This window comes from Esox lucius, chromosome 19 (genome assembly GCF_011004845.1).
Source record: "Esox lucius isolate fEsoLuc1 chromosome 19, fEsoLuc1.pri, whole genome shotgun sequence".
Classification (NCBI taxonomy): Eukaryota; Metazoa; Chordata; class Actinopteri; order Esociformes; family Esocidae; genus Esox; species Esox lucius.
The window spans coordinates 4,460,018-4,475,004 of record NC_047587.1 but is presented as its reverse complement, the minus strand read 5'-3'; the positions used below and the strand labels follow the sequence as shown (position 1 = coordinate 4,475,004).

General features: G+C 43.3%; 1 protein-coding gene across 2 annotated transcripts; it reads left to right on the top strand.

Moving 5' to 3' along the window:
- The first annotated feature begins 293 nt into the window (after window positions 1-293).
- Window positions 294-14,945, top strand: clpxb (caseinolytic mitochondrial matrix peptidase chaperone subunit Xb). 2 transcript variants are annotated; one of them, XM_029114900.2, is made up of 15 exons: window positions 296-797; window positions 1,279-1,345; window positions 1,776-1,936; window positions 2,541-2,658; window positions 2,812-2,966; window positions 3,393-3,558; window positions 4,508-4,549; window positions 5,838-6,014; window positions 6,316-6,480; window positions 6,706-6,794; window positions 8,343-8,507; window positions 8,691-8,990; window positions 9,368-9,460; window positions 11,666-11,772; window positions 11,923-14,945. In XM_029114900.2, the coding sequence occupies exons 2-15, from the start codon at window positions 1,291-1,293 to the stop codon at window positions 12,014-12,016; spliced, it is 1,887 nt and encodes a 628-aa protein (XP_028970733.1). In that variant the 5' UTR covers window positions 296-797; window positions 1,279-1,290; the 3' UTR covers window positions 12,017-14,945. The 2 variants fall into 2 exon arrangements, with proteins under 2 accessions (XP_028970734.1, XP_028970733.1); XM_029114901.2 differs by lacking the exon at window positions 4,508-4,549 and having other exon boundaries at window positions 294-797; window positions 11,923-12,295.
- The last annotated feature ends 42 nt before the right edge of the window (window positions 14,946-14,987 follow it).

Below are 14,987 nucleotides of genomic sequence, written 5' to 3'. Positions count from 1 at the left end.
TCAAGCTACTGAACAAATCATTACTGTACAGTAAACATTACTGTATGTATTTCGTTTCTGTTGGGAGACAAGTCTGACCAGGATGATTTACCTTCCCACTCCAATAATGTGGCCCACACTCCAGTCCAGTTGGTGGCGATAATACACCTGAAAGCTTTGGTTGCCAACCACCACATAAAATCCACAGAAGAAGAACGGGATCATGCCAGAGATAAAAACATTTTTTATAGAGGACCAATTTATGTGAGATTTTACCAAACGTTTTACATGCAGGGCAGTCTACCCTGTCTGGCCTAGCTGTGTGTGGTACAACAGTACAGCATAATGCATTTTTTTTTAAATCATTATTTAGAATAGAACATTATAGGTTAGCCGCTTTTAGGTTAGAGTAAGCATATAATTTGTGCCAGTTCACAACATCAAATAAGTAATCACCCCGTCACGAAATGACCTCAAACTGGTGCGAGGGTAGAATAACTGTAACCCCTCCCCCTAGCTGCAAACACCGTTCAGAATACGTAACACGGGGGTAATTGCTGGCCTCGGTCTCGCAGTTTGCTTGACCCACATCATCCAACTTTTACGTTACATCACTCCAATCGTCCCACCTGCACCAGGGCTAAGAGCGGTCAGAGTCGAAGCCGGTCACTCATGCTACCTCAAAAGTGACATTGGTATGACACCGTTGACCTGCTACAACACGCTACGGTCACAGTGACTCAACGAAATTGTGCTCCGGAAGAAACTGTCAAGCCAGGCTTGTTTGGGTTCAATCGTGCTCCTTTACGAGTCGACAGGTAAACTTAGCTGGCTAACATAACAAGTCATATGTCCTTATCAAGCCAACGTTTCGGTGTTTGTTTAGGCTTGTATATCATATTAGCTGGTTAGTTTAAATGATCACCGTGTACTGTACTGTAAGTAACTAGCTAAATAACCTATTCCGGAATGGGAACTTGTTTTCATGAAGCTAGCCGCGTTTGCTACTAGCTAGCCCGTTAACGCTAGCTTTCCCAATCCAAGTTAGGCCTTGGCCTTAATATATTAGTTTTAGTTACTGTTCTTAACAAAAGGGGTTATTTTTGTTTTAAAAGCCACGTCAATTATTTGTTGACGGCGGGCCACTTGAATAACGAGTGGCTACGGTTTTGTCAGATTTCTGTACACTATTCTGACTAGCAACGTTACATAATGTGTAGCCAGCAACAGCTGCCCGAATTGATCCATGCTACTGAGCTCGTTAGTAAACTAAATATACTTCTGTTTTTTATTTGATAGACCGGCTGAACTATGTCCTGCCCATGCGCTTCTGCCGCGAGGATATTCTTAAATTCAGCGCACAGAGGTAAGAACAGATTGCAATAATAACCTGTAATAGCATAATAACAATGCTAGTTCTGTAAACCTTTCTAGCCAAATATGATAGTTCTACGTCACTGGAGAGACTTATTACATATGTGCTATTGACAAAGTAGATTGATTTCCTGATTTCTAATAAATGTGGAGTAAAACAAACGTGTGTAACGCTACAAATGTAGAGCTCATGAGATGGCAGCTACCTATTTTTGCACAATACCGTTTGTTGATGTTGACATGAGGAAACAACATGACTACACCTTTTGTTATTTCATAAATTCCCCGGATTTCCTGGCAGTTGCTCAGGCCATATCAATCCGTTTAAGCACACTCGTGTTCTTTGTAAAAGAGTTCAGCGCAGATACCTGATCATTGATGTAGGGCTAAACGTCTGGTTTCATGGTGTTTCTGTTGTACAGGATTGACTTGTTCTCGGATTCAGCTGTACGCTTTGAGCAGACCTGGTTCACGTGAAGCTACCGTACCTCACAGAGTCTGTGTGAGATCGTTTCATGAAACCGCTGTGTGTTTCGCCTCCAAAGACGGCACCACCAAGGATGGCCCCGGAGATGGTGGAAAGGTACCTGCCGGGCAAAATTATTTAAAATACAAACAGAATCGATTCCCCTGGTTCTTTGCCTCTTTCTGGGATGTTGCATTAAAGTCTGAAAGGCAGCTGCACATCAGGCAAGTTAGGTGTATTCTTCTGAGAGCTGTTGTTTAGATGACAAGCAGGATACAGTGTCTGCCTTTCACTTACACATGGGAGAGGAATCTGAAAGATAAACACCATGACTGTCTGTGTTCTGGTTCTAACATAGTAACGCATTCTCAGAACTGGCACAACCAGTCTGGCTCCCATCAAAGCCTTCTGCCTTATACTTAACGAAGAAAGATCAGTTTTCACTGAAGTTATGCATAATGAGATGTTTAAACAGATATGGGAACCAACTAACATGTAACTCAGATGGAAAACACAAAAAAACATGTCCTATCACATGCATTGAGTAGGCAGTTGTTTCAGGGTGTAATCATTTTACATTTTCATATTTAGCAAACATTTGCGTACTGGCCCTGTGTGAGCCGCGAACCCACAACCCTTCTGTTGCAAGCGCCGTGCTCTACCTCACGAGCCAATCTGTGGCTAAATTGTGCGCCCTCTCTAACGTTTCCATCAAATACAGAAAAGCATCGGTGAAGGAAAGAGGCTCTCCGGCTCTTCTGGTGGATCAGGGAAGGGGGGTAATCAGTTGCGCTGTCCCAAATGTGGAGACCCATGCACACACGTGGAGACCTTTGTATGTGAGTACCGCTGAAAACATCCGACAAGCAATCTCTCACAGCCACATGAACGATTGACTTGTGGCATACAGACTGACTTGTGGCATACAGCTGATTCGTGATGCCATGAACTGGTAACGGAAACCTTTTAATGTTCTCCTTTTTTCCCCCCAGCATCAACACGTTTTGTGAAGTGCGAGAAGTGCCACCACTTTTTTGTGGTGCTCTCGGAAACAGACTCGAAGAAAGGCCTTAACAAGGAGCCAGAGTCAGCCGGCGATGCTGTCAAAATGGCCTTTGCCCAGAAACCTCCCCCGCCACCCAAAAAGGTGCAAGCACCAGTAACCACAAAATAGAACTGGTTTTAGATCCTCTGGTCTCTTAGTTTTGGGGTCTCAAATGTCTACTGGGGGCCCTTTACCTATTCCATTTATCAGATGTATCCCAGAGCTAGCACCTGAGTCAACATAACTGATTATGAAGCTGTTAGCCATGTGATAAACTACTACACTAACGTTTACAAACATTGCAAGTCCGCGTGTAGAGGTTTGAGAACCACTGTTATATTTTCTGTGATATGCATAAACTAAAACACGATATAAATATGCAGGAGCTATAATGCGTTATGGTAGCTAATAACACACCGAAAGCTTATGTCATGATCCTGAAAACATCTGTTAAAAGCTGGATTGCGATGCCGTTATAAGACATTGTTTTAGTACCATATCGTCTAACTTTCGATGTCCGTGTTACAGATCTATGCCTATCTGGACAAGTACGTAGTGGGCCAGTCCTACGCCAAGAAGGTCCTGGCAGTGGCAGTGTATAACCACTACAAGAGGATCTACAACAACATCCCGCCTGGGAGCAAACCGCAGCAGCAAGTGGAGGTGGAGAAGCAGGCCTCACTGACGCCACGAGGTCAGTACTCTGGTCTGCTGCCTGGAGGTTCACGTGTGGCTCTGTTGCTGTTGCCAGAACGGGCGTCGTTTGGTCACGCCTTGACGTCAGTCTGGGCGTTTGTTTGAACACACGGTAAAAAGAGCTGGCGTTGTTTCCACGCCGGGAGTCCCAAAGAAGATGGAGCAGATACTTGGACGTTAGCTTGGTTCTAGGGGTGGGAACCCGTAAATGCCAGTGAGATTCTCAACATTAAGAAGACCTTGACATCAGAGTGTAATCGTCACGCCTTGACATCAGAGTGTAATCGTCACGCCTTGACATCAGAGTGTAATCGTCACGCCTTGACATCAGAGTGTAATCGTCACGCCTTGACATCAGAGTGTAATCGTCACGCCTTGACATCAGAGTGTAATCGTCACGCCTTGACATCAGAGTGTAATCGTCACGCCTTGACATCAGAGTGTAATCGTCACGCCTTGACATCAGAGTATAATCGTCACGCCTTGACATCAGAGTGTAATCCTATCTCAGAAAGTCCATTAAAAATGCTGTGCTCTTGCCACTCAAGCGACGCTTGACCACAATGACTTTCCCACACAGAAGCATTTTGTCTAATGGACGCCAGCAAGCTCCATGCGCAATACTTCAGAACGGTTTTATGGAATTAGGCAAACACTTTCTATAGTCACAGATGACACTTATCAGAAATGTTCTTAGACAGTATTTGTTTTGCAGTGGTCACCATGACCTTATGGAGCTCTCGTCTGTATGTTTTGGCATTTGTTCAATTATTTTACTTTTTCACCCACACCTACCACCTCAGTGATAAAGGATTAAACTAGTTAGTAACAGTGCGGTAATGACGAACTGTAGATTCTTATCCATTTCCCTGCAGAACTGTGGTGATAGTATGGTAGTCTGGCAGTGGTAATGTTGATCTGAGTACTTTTTCATCCTCTCCCTGTAGAACTAGAGATGAGAAGACGGGAGGATGAGTACAGATTCACAAGTAAGTGATTTGATTGGTCCTCCTTGTGCAACTGTCTTTGTATCATTGGCTATTTCAAACATCTCCCTTTTTTGATTGAAACATTCTGTTTGAAATAAAACCGGATATTTCTCCCTAAGAATTGCACAAATGCCAAAGTTTACAGTGTCAGTGTCTTATTGTTTGGGTGTTGGATTCCAATTTAACGATTTACAGTTATGATTCGAAGGTATTAGATCATGTTTGTTTTCCGGCTGTGTAGATAGTCGACAAACTGGCCAGAAGAGGTGACCCACATAATACCTATGTAGTCTTCTATCTATCCTATCCCAGCCCTCAGCCCTGCTCTCCTCTTTTACACCTGGGTCCAAATACTATTTAAATGCTTTCGAATACTTCAGGGGTTTGCTCAAGCCTGCGTAGACGATGTATTGGGCAGGTTTTCTGGTTTTAGGACTCTTGTGTTAATTACTTTGCGACAGTCAAGTTAATTCGAGACCAGGATGAAGTATTTCCAAATATTTCAAATTGTTTGACCCCGGTTGTGTTTTCGCCTCATCAAGCCAGTCCACACTGGCTTTGAGCAGAGCATGGCATGTATATTTATAGATTGCACTTTGACCTATTGCAGCAATACAGGCAATATCGGTTAGTTGAGCACATGCTATAACGTGAAGTATCAGTAAGGTAGCCTGGAAGATTCAGTACCATTCCTGGAGAAGTAAAAACCTCCAGACAAACATGTCATGCATTACAACAGATGTAATGAAATAAATCAATTTGCAATGTTGGAATACTATGCAAGTTTCCCAGATGACATTGGATAGCTTTTGAAAAGTTTGTCGGATGTTGGCCATTTGAGGATGTGACACCACTATAGATTCAGTAAAGACTTTAATGGAGTTTAGACTAACAGGCCCACAATGTTAACTGATCTGCTTGGCTGTTTCCACTGCATTTCACGTTCATTTTGAATTACATTTAGTTTTTTGAGTAAGTGACTGCCAAAATGATACTTCCCGTTCATATAAGCTGGTAAAATAGTGGGCAAAGACGTAACTCGTTTATAGCTGTACTGCTGTTGATTACTGACATTGACATACATTGGCATTTACTTGAATTCTGCGATTTTTAGCCCAACATTTTGTGAAAAATGCAAACAATACCCTGAATGCTGGCAAATTTTGTTGGGATTAATGAGATCTTTTCCTCTGTGATTTCTGGTTTTTCCATTGGTTTGGTTAAATCCATCCCACTGCCAGACCTGAAATCTAAATATTAAATGATTTGTTTACATTTCACGTTGTAGAACTCCTTCAGATAGCTGGGATCAGTCCCCATGGCAACGCCCTGGGAGCCTCCATGCAGCAGCAGGCCACTCAGCAGCCTGCTCAGGAGAGGAGGGGCGGGGACGTCTTAGACTCCACCCACACTGACATCAAGCTGGAGAAGAGCAACATCGTGCTACTAGGCCCGACTGGATCAGGTTAGCTACTGGTCCCTCTTACTGATGTGCTGTCACACCAGTCTGGCATCGGTGGATGAAGGCCAGGGATATGTTGTGGCTTTTCTTCTGAGGCAGATTTTCTTACTTTTTTTACCTATATGTTTACTGTTAGTGTTGTCTTTTTTTTGTTTTTAATAATAAGTTCTGTCCCCTGATATATTTTTTTATATTTCCCGTCCAATAAATTAGAGCATATATGAGACACTGCCAACAAAACATACTTTTGGGAAATCTGACTATTAAGAAACATAATAAACGTCCTTCATTTACTCCTTCTCAGGCAAGACATTGTTGGCCCAGACCCTCGCCAAGTGTCTAGATGTGCCCTTCGCCATCTGTGATTGTACCACTCTTACCCAGGCTGGCTATGTGGGGGAGGACATCGAGTCTGTTATCGCCAAACTGCTGCAGGATGCTAACTACTCGGTGGACAAGGCCCAGCAAGGTCAGGGGTTAACTAAAATACACTCTGGTTCACAGATGTCCTTTATCCTCCGCGTGTTTTAGGACTCTTCAGTTCCTGCACTAGTAAGTAGGAGTGTCTAGGGAATGTGGAGTTTCTGTCGGATACACTAATCACCATCCCGGAAGTGGTGGCTTCCATGCGCCGGCGTTGTGTTCCTGGGGTGTGTAGCGCTTTTGCCAATCTTAGTTTGACGTCCATGTCTAGGCATCGTTTTTCTGGACGAGGTGGACAAGATCGGCAGTGTTCCCGGCATCCACCAGCTCCGGGACGTAGGAGGAGAGGGAGTACAGCAGGTCAGTAACATCCCCGGGTTTTGGTTGGACACTGCCTGTAACATTGCTGCCTATACTGGGCTCATTCTCCTTGTGCACGTGTTGGACGCCAGCTATATAATACTGTCTCCGCTGTGTCTGGAGGAGTTGACTCACTTCTGAGAACGTGGACACGTGCATCTGATCGTAGCGAGCTAGGGAGGGAGGGGCTCAGTGCCAACAGATCGGCCCTAGGCAGACGTTCGGATTCAGCATTGTGCATTATGAGCTCGCCTGTCATTCATTAAAATCTCCACTTCACAGTGGAGTGCTGTGTCTTCTAACATATTGGCTAGCATTGTCCTGATGGTTCATTTGAGCAGATCCTTTGCCAGTAGATAGGCTGTGGGAGTCTTTGTGTGAGATATTGAGCGTGCTCTCAAGAAAAGGACAAAACAGTGCACATATGGTTAGGTGGTTTGTGTCTCACAATGTCCCGTCCAAAACAAGCTTATCTTTGGGTAATCCTGTCAGGTGCTTTTTAAATTGCACCACGTTCCCCAGGCCTTTATAATCTGTCATCTAGTCAGGCTGTAAAGTGGTCTACCGAATTTATTATTATTTTTTTTTTAAATGTTTGCTCAGGGATTCAGTCTGGCAGCCCTCTGTTTCCTGGTGTGATGCTGTAACTGCTGGCAGTGTCCACACACAACAGATAAAAATAGAATCATCATGTTTTGGTCACAGAGGAAAAAAACAACAGGATAACCGCAGGTTCCAACATTTCCACAATAGCCTTGAATCGCTTGTTACTGCTCAGCAATATACAATTTCTGAGATTATTTTGGGTAATCAGTAGAAAATTGCTGTTTTGAAGCATAGCCTTTATATCTGGATCAGAATGTCAAAATCCCAAATGCCCAAAAATCCTGGATGAATTACAGTGTCCGTCAATCTGTAAATCAATTAACTGGCTGAAGTGTGCACTCATTCCAACTGTCGGAACATAACCTACTTTACGTCAGTCAACATTCCATTGTACACAGTGTGTTGCTACTTTACGTCAGTCAACATTCCATTGTACACAGTGTGTTGCTACTTTACGTCAGTCAACATTCCATTGTACACAGTGTGTTGCTACTTTACGTCAGTCAACATTCCATTGTACACAGTGCGTTGCTACTTTACGTCAGTCAACATTCCATTGTACACAGTGCGTTGCTACTTATGTCAGTCAACATTCCATTGTACACAGTGCATTGCTACTTTATGTCAGTCAACATTCCATTGTACACAGTGCGTTGCTACTTTACGTCAGTCAACATTCCATTGTACACAGTGCGTTGCTACTTTACGTCAGTCAACATTCCATTGTACACAATGTGTTGCAATGTAAAACAACATTACCAAGCTGCATTGACACAGCTGGGGAGATATAATTGCTTGACATTGGTGTGTCTATAGGACTTCTAACATCACAGCAGTTTATTGGGCCTCTGACATCACTGTAGCAGTTGTTTTTAGGGCGTCTGACATCACAGTAGTAGTAGAGGTCCTGTACTTGATGTTGGTGTGGTGTGGGATCTGCAGGGTCTGCTGAAACTCCTGGAAGGAACGATAGTGAATGTCCCCGAGAAGAACTCCAGAAAGCTGAGGGGGGAGACGGTGCAGGTGGACACCACCAACATCCTGTTCGTAGCTTCTGGGGCCTTCAACGGACTGGACAGAATCATTAGCCGAAGGAAGAATGAAAAAGTGAGCCAGGAATACTGAGCTAGACCAATCCTTTGATTTATTTTGGTTATTGTAGACTTCTTACAAAAAAGCTATGTCTTTGTCTGTTTTAATATAATTTTTTTTATATATATATATCTTTGTCCTGTGTCTTGTCCCCAGACATTCAAGGTCTTGACCCTGTCCTCCGTGTTCCTTGTCTAGTATCTAGGCTTCGGCACTCCTTCCAACATGGGTAAGGGTCGCCGTGCAGCTGCTGCCGCAGATCTAGCTAACAGCAGCGAGCAGACGGACATGGTGGCAGAGATCGAGGAGAAGGACAGGCTGCTGAAGCTCGTGGAGGCCCGGGACCTCATCGAGTTCGGCATGATTCCTGAGTTTGTTGGGCGCCTTCCAGTGGTGGTGCCACTACACAGCCTGGACGAGGAGACGCTGGTCCGCATCCTGACAGAACCACGCAATGCCGTCATCCCGCAGTACCAGGCCCTGTTCAGCATGGACAAGGTCAGTAGCAGGGGTTGAGCGTTGTGCTGTCCCAGTGGCTCCATGCTGGCCTATGTCTCCATTGGTAGAGCGTTGTGCTGTCCCAGCGGCTCCATGCTGGTCTATGTCTCCATTGGTAGAGCGTTGTGCTGTCCCAGTGACTCCATGCTGGCCTATGTCTCCATTGGTAGAGCGTTGTGCTGTCCCAGTGACTCCATGCTGGCCTATGTCTCCATTGGTAGAGCGTTGTGCTGTCCCAGTGGCTCCAATTTAACTTAATTCCAGGACTGTCTCAAACCAGGACCAGCTTGTCGTGTAGAGATGTTCAGATTTTCATTTTACATTACTGGCGTATTGCTGCCTGTTGTAATCGTTCTGTGCCTGCTTTTGTCTTCCAGTGTGAGCTGAATGTGACCACAGACGCTCTAAGGGCCATTGCCAGGCTGGCTCTAGAGAGGAAGACCGGGGCGCGAGGACTCAGGTCCATTATGGTGAGTCTGCAAAATAACGCAATAAAAGGAGCTCAGTTCAAGCCCATGTTCGGCACTTAAACCCATCATTAGCAGTAGCCATAGTTGTATGCAATGTCTTGATTTGCTACTAAATTGCAAGATTTTTGGTGTGCAACTTTTGAGACAGTGCAAGGTGAAATTAATTAATTTCTCCCCAGCGTAGACCCACATGACCCCTCTCCCCAGCGTAGACCCACATGACCCCTCTCCCCAGCGTAGACCCACATGACCCCTCTCCCCAGCGTAGACCCACATGACCCCTCTCCCCAGCGTAGACCCACATGACCCCTCTCCCCAGCGTAGACCCACATGACCCCTCTCCCCAGCGTAGACCCACATGACCCCTCTCCCCAGCGTAGACCCACATGACCCCTCTCCCCAGCGTAGACCCACATGACCCCTCTCCCCAGCGTAGACCCACATGACCCCTCCCCCCAGCGTAGACAAAGTCCAGGTCAACTGGGCCTGCTCAGCGTTATTATACATGCCACAGTGATGGGATGTTATTTGCGTAATTGTATCGTGCATCTGTGTTCATTATGTTCCTTGATTCATTTATCATGTTTTTTTCAGATAATTTGTCAACCGTCTGTGTATATACAGTGGATATAAAGTCTACATACCCCTTGTTTTTTTGAAAGAATGAGACAAAGAAATCATTTCAGAACTTTTTCTACCTTTTAATGTGACCTATAACGTGAACTATTCAATTGAAACAGAAACTGAAATCTTTGAGGAAAAAAATAAATAAAATCACAATAACCTGGTTGCATAAGTTTGCACACCCTTAAACTAATACTTTGTTGAAGCACCTTTTGATTTTATTACAGCACTCAGTCTTTTTGGGTAGGAATCAGGGTCTGCAATATTTGCCCACTCTTCTTTGCAAAAGCACTTCAGATCTGTCAGATTGCAAGGACATCTCCTGTGCACAGCCCTCTTCAGATCACCCCACAGATGTTCAATTGGATTCAGGTCTGGGCTCTGGCTGGGCTATTCCAAAATGTTAATTTTCTTCAGGTGAAGCCATGCTTTTGTGGATTTGGATGTGTGCTTTGGGTCATTGTCGTGCTGAAAGGTGAACTTCCTCTTCATCTTTCTAACGGACGCCTGAAGGTTTTGTGCCAAAATTGCCTGGTATTTGGAACTGTTCATAATTCCCTCCACCCTGACTAAGGCCCCGGTTCCAGCTGAAGAAAAACAGCCCCAAAGCATGATGCCGCCACCACCATGCCTCACTGTGGGTATGGTGTTCTTTGGGTGATGTGCAGTGTTGTTTTAGCACCAAACATACCTTTTGGAATTATGGCCAAAAAGTTCAACCTTGGTTTCATCAGACCATAACACATTTTCCCACATGCTTTTGGGGGACTTTTTTTTTCTTTTGTTTCTTTAGCCGGGCCTGGATATTTTTCCTTGTAAGAAAAGGCTTCCATCTTGCCACCCTACCCCCATAGCCCAGTCATATGAAGAATACGGGATATTGTTGTTACATGTAGCACACAGCCAGTACTTGCCAGAAATGTAGGCCTCTTGGAAGCTTCTCTGACCAGTTTTCTTCTCAACTTTTCATCAATTTTGGAGGGTCGTCCAGTTCTAAGAAATGTCTCTGTTGTGCCATATTTTCTCCACTTGAATGATGACTGTCTTCACTGTGTTCCATGGTGTATATATAATGCTTTGGAAATTATTTTGTACCCTTTTCCTGACTGATGTCTTTCAACAATGAGATCCCTCTGCTTTGGATGCTCTCTGCGGACCATGGCTTTTACTCTGAGATGCAACTAAGAAAATGTCAGGAAAATCCTAACAGCTGAACCTTATTTGTGATTAATCAGTCACTTTAAATGATGGCAGGTGTGTAATGACTTCCATTTAACATTTGTTTGAATGTGATTCGTTAATTCTGAACACAGACCGTTATAAGAGGGTGTGCACACTTATGCAACCAGGTTATTGTAAGGTTTTTATTTTCATTTTACCCCTTGAAGACTTCAGTTTGTTTTTCAGTTGAATTGTTCACATTAAAAGTGGAAAATGATTTATCTTTGTCTCATTCTTTTACATCACAAAAACCTGGCATTTTCACAGGGGTGTGTATACTTTTTATATCCACTGTATATAAAATCATAAACCTTTTCAGATTTTCTGACACTTCTGTGTGGGACCTCTCTTTTAATACAGGAGAAGCTTCTTTTGGAGCCAATGTTTGAGGTTCCGTGTTCTGACATCATGGCTGTAGAGTTGACCAAGGACGTTGTCCAGGGGAAAGCAGATCCGGTATACATCAGGTTAGCGACTGTTTGGTTCTTATTCTCACTTCTCTGTCAGCAGACCCATGTACTCCCCTTTCCTCTAACATTCAACCCTCTGCCTTGTAGTTGCCTAAGTAAGCCTATGAGTTAAACTACTCTACCAATGTGTTGTGGACATATTTCCAGAGCTCCAGCGAAGGAGACTTCAGAAGAGGAGTACGACTCTGGGATTGAAGAGGAGAACTGGCCCAGACAGGCGGATGCAGCAGCCAACAACTGATCAATTTCTCGTATTCTGTCCCCTCGTTTTAAGAACTGCTGGATCTTGTACACAATCTAGAACCGTCTGAAAACACCTTCCAGGGCCTGCCGTGGGTTCCTCTTATTCCTGTGGCTGAGATCTCTACAGCCCACCCTCAGGCCACTACCAGAACCCCAACACCACGAAACAGTTTCTCCTTGTTTCTTTTCTGTCTAGCCCACCCTCAGGCCACTACCAGAACCCCAACACCACGAAACAGTTTCTCCTTGTTTCTTTTCTGTCTACCCCACCCTCAGGCCACTACCACAACCACAACACCATGAAACAATTTCTCCTTGTTTCTTTTCTGTCTAGCTGATTGTTTTCATAATGAACAATGAGGATTTGAGAAACATTTGGTCCTGTGAATCAGAACCGTAATTCTTTAAGTAAAAAAAAAAAAAAAGACAAAAATGAAGGTGCACAACATGGTGGACCTTTATTAGTATATATATTTTCAATCTTTGGGGATTGATAACACATTTTATCTATCTAAGGATAATGCAGTTTGTATTCTTCAAGTAATTTAATAAAAGGAGATTTTGTTTTCTTTGCCCTTTTCTTCTGATAGCAGGTTGAAAAGGTAAAGGAAACAAATGTTAAAGGGATCATATTTTACACTTGATGGAGACATAGCCAGGGATAGGGATTTTCAGTTCAAGTGTCTTCAATGTTACATCATTAATATACTACAAAGGCCATGACTCGATCACTGGCAGTCCTGGGTTCAAATGCTGTTTAAAATCTTTCATTGACTTTGATAGCGTTTCCTCTAGCCTGATTTGAGTTTAAGTAGGGTGGGATTTGTACTTTTGTGCTTTTCATATGGGTCTGTTGTAACAGATGGGTTCAATCAAGCCCAGCTAAAGAAGTTGAGATTGTTAAATAGTGTTTTAACCTAGGTCTGGTCACATGGGGGCGGTTTTTCAAAAGTTACCTGATAGGGTTATCCCAATTAAATAAGATTAAATCTTAGAATCCCTCCAAATGGTATTCCGATCATCCAAATTACTTTTTGATAATCTTTGTCCATGGCCAGCCTAAACGGATTCTTACCTTCTGGATTTGGATAAAGATTTGGTAATCCAATCTGACATTTAAGGGGTTGTACGTTTTTTTTTTTTTAAACGTCTTTATTATTATTTTTTATCTCAGAGATTGACTGCGTTATTTGTGTGGTAGACTGTAAATGACAGATAAGTACTTACGCAAGCTCTATTTTTAATCAACTACCTTTATGCAGTTCGCTCATTTTTGTTTCAATGTGACTGTGTAGATATTGTACCACAACCTGGCCTGTAGATGGCAGGGTGTAGTACCACAACCTGGCCTGTAGATGGCAGGGTGTAGTACCACAACTTGGCCTGTAGATGGCAGGGAGTACCACCACAATCTGGCCTGTAGATGGCAGGGTGTAGTACCACAACCTGGCCTGTAGATGGCAGGGTGTAGTACCACAACCTGGCCTGTAGATGGCAGGGTGTAGTACCACAACCTGGCCTGTAGATGGCAGGGTGTAGTACCACAACCTGGCCTGTAGATGGCAGGGTGTAGTACCACAACCTGGCCTGTAGATGGCAGGGTGTACGCCTAGGCATCTGATCATTTCTTGCCAAACCGTCTCAATATATACTAATAGTTACCATTCTGAATGGCAAAAACAAAATAGGATTATGAATCCCTTTATTTTGTGCTTTCTTATTGGCCAGACAACTTTTAATATAGTCACCTGTCCAAAGCATATAATGGGTAAATTGATCAGTATGGTCTTCCATTATTTTCTTAACATTCAAATAAGCAGCCATGATAACCTGATCCTGGAAAGCAATAACAGAATCCTAATTATTCTGATCCTGAAGAGAAGTTTTGATAAACCGGCCCCCTGGGGGGTGTTATTCCATAATGCATGTCATTATTGTGATTTATTTTTCTATGGAGTTAAATTAGTGTCCATGCGTATGGCAGTAATCTAATTCCATATTTCCTCTCATGCACCATTCTAGTAAAGTTGTTCATAATGAACCTAACTGGGCTATTCTTGTTATTTAGCACCAGTGCTGCTTATTTAGTCTTTAATCAGTTTGTGTCACAGAATCACCTAAGTGAGTAGGAAAGCATATCATAACACTGTCCACCCTACACCAGGACGCTAATCCTCTGAAATGGTTGCTTATTCTCGCCACTAATGTGCTATTTCAGACACCATTTGGTCGTAGGGGTGACCTGTTTTCTAAAAACAGAATGTCAAAAGAATGGTTATTTCTGTACTGTTTCATCACCTTTCTGTGAACTATTTTGGTAGGAATGTATGCATCTACTGTTTCTCTGCTCTCTCTGTCACAGTTTTATAGGTATGTCACCACCAAACAAGGCAAGGTGCAGGTTTCCCAGTTGCTGTTTAGGATTGGGTCCCCCTATATTGAACAGTATTTCTCTCTTTACATTATATATCGGGCAAAAATGCTCCACGATCATACCTCGTACTTTTAAGACTGATTCTGTGATTACAGGCAACGTTTTCAGAATGTTTTCGCAGCACCGTGTCAAGCATAACTAGCCCTCCCACCTGCCCCATTTGTGTTTGCCTTTAGTGTTACTAAATTGTATGTCGATATACACTTATTTATAATTAGCTATACTTCTATGGACAAGCTGCTCTATTTCATCTTAATGCTCTTTGTGCTATGTTAATAATTAGGTTAGCTTAGATCGACCTGCCTTGTTTGTGTGTTCACTTTCAGTTCCTTTATGCTTTAAGTGGAGTTTTAAAACCCCCCACCCCGGTCAGTTCCCTTGTCAAAGGTCAATGATAAAAGCCTGTAAAACACCCCAAAGTTGTGAAACATCTAAAAATGTATTGATGTGATTGTTTAAATATTATAAATAAAATGTATATCTCTGTACAGAACTATTATATTTGATGTTTTTAAATCACCCGTGGGCTGTGTCA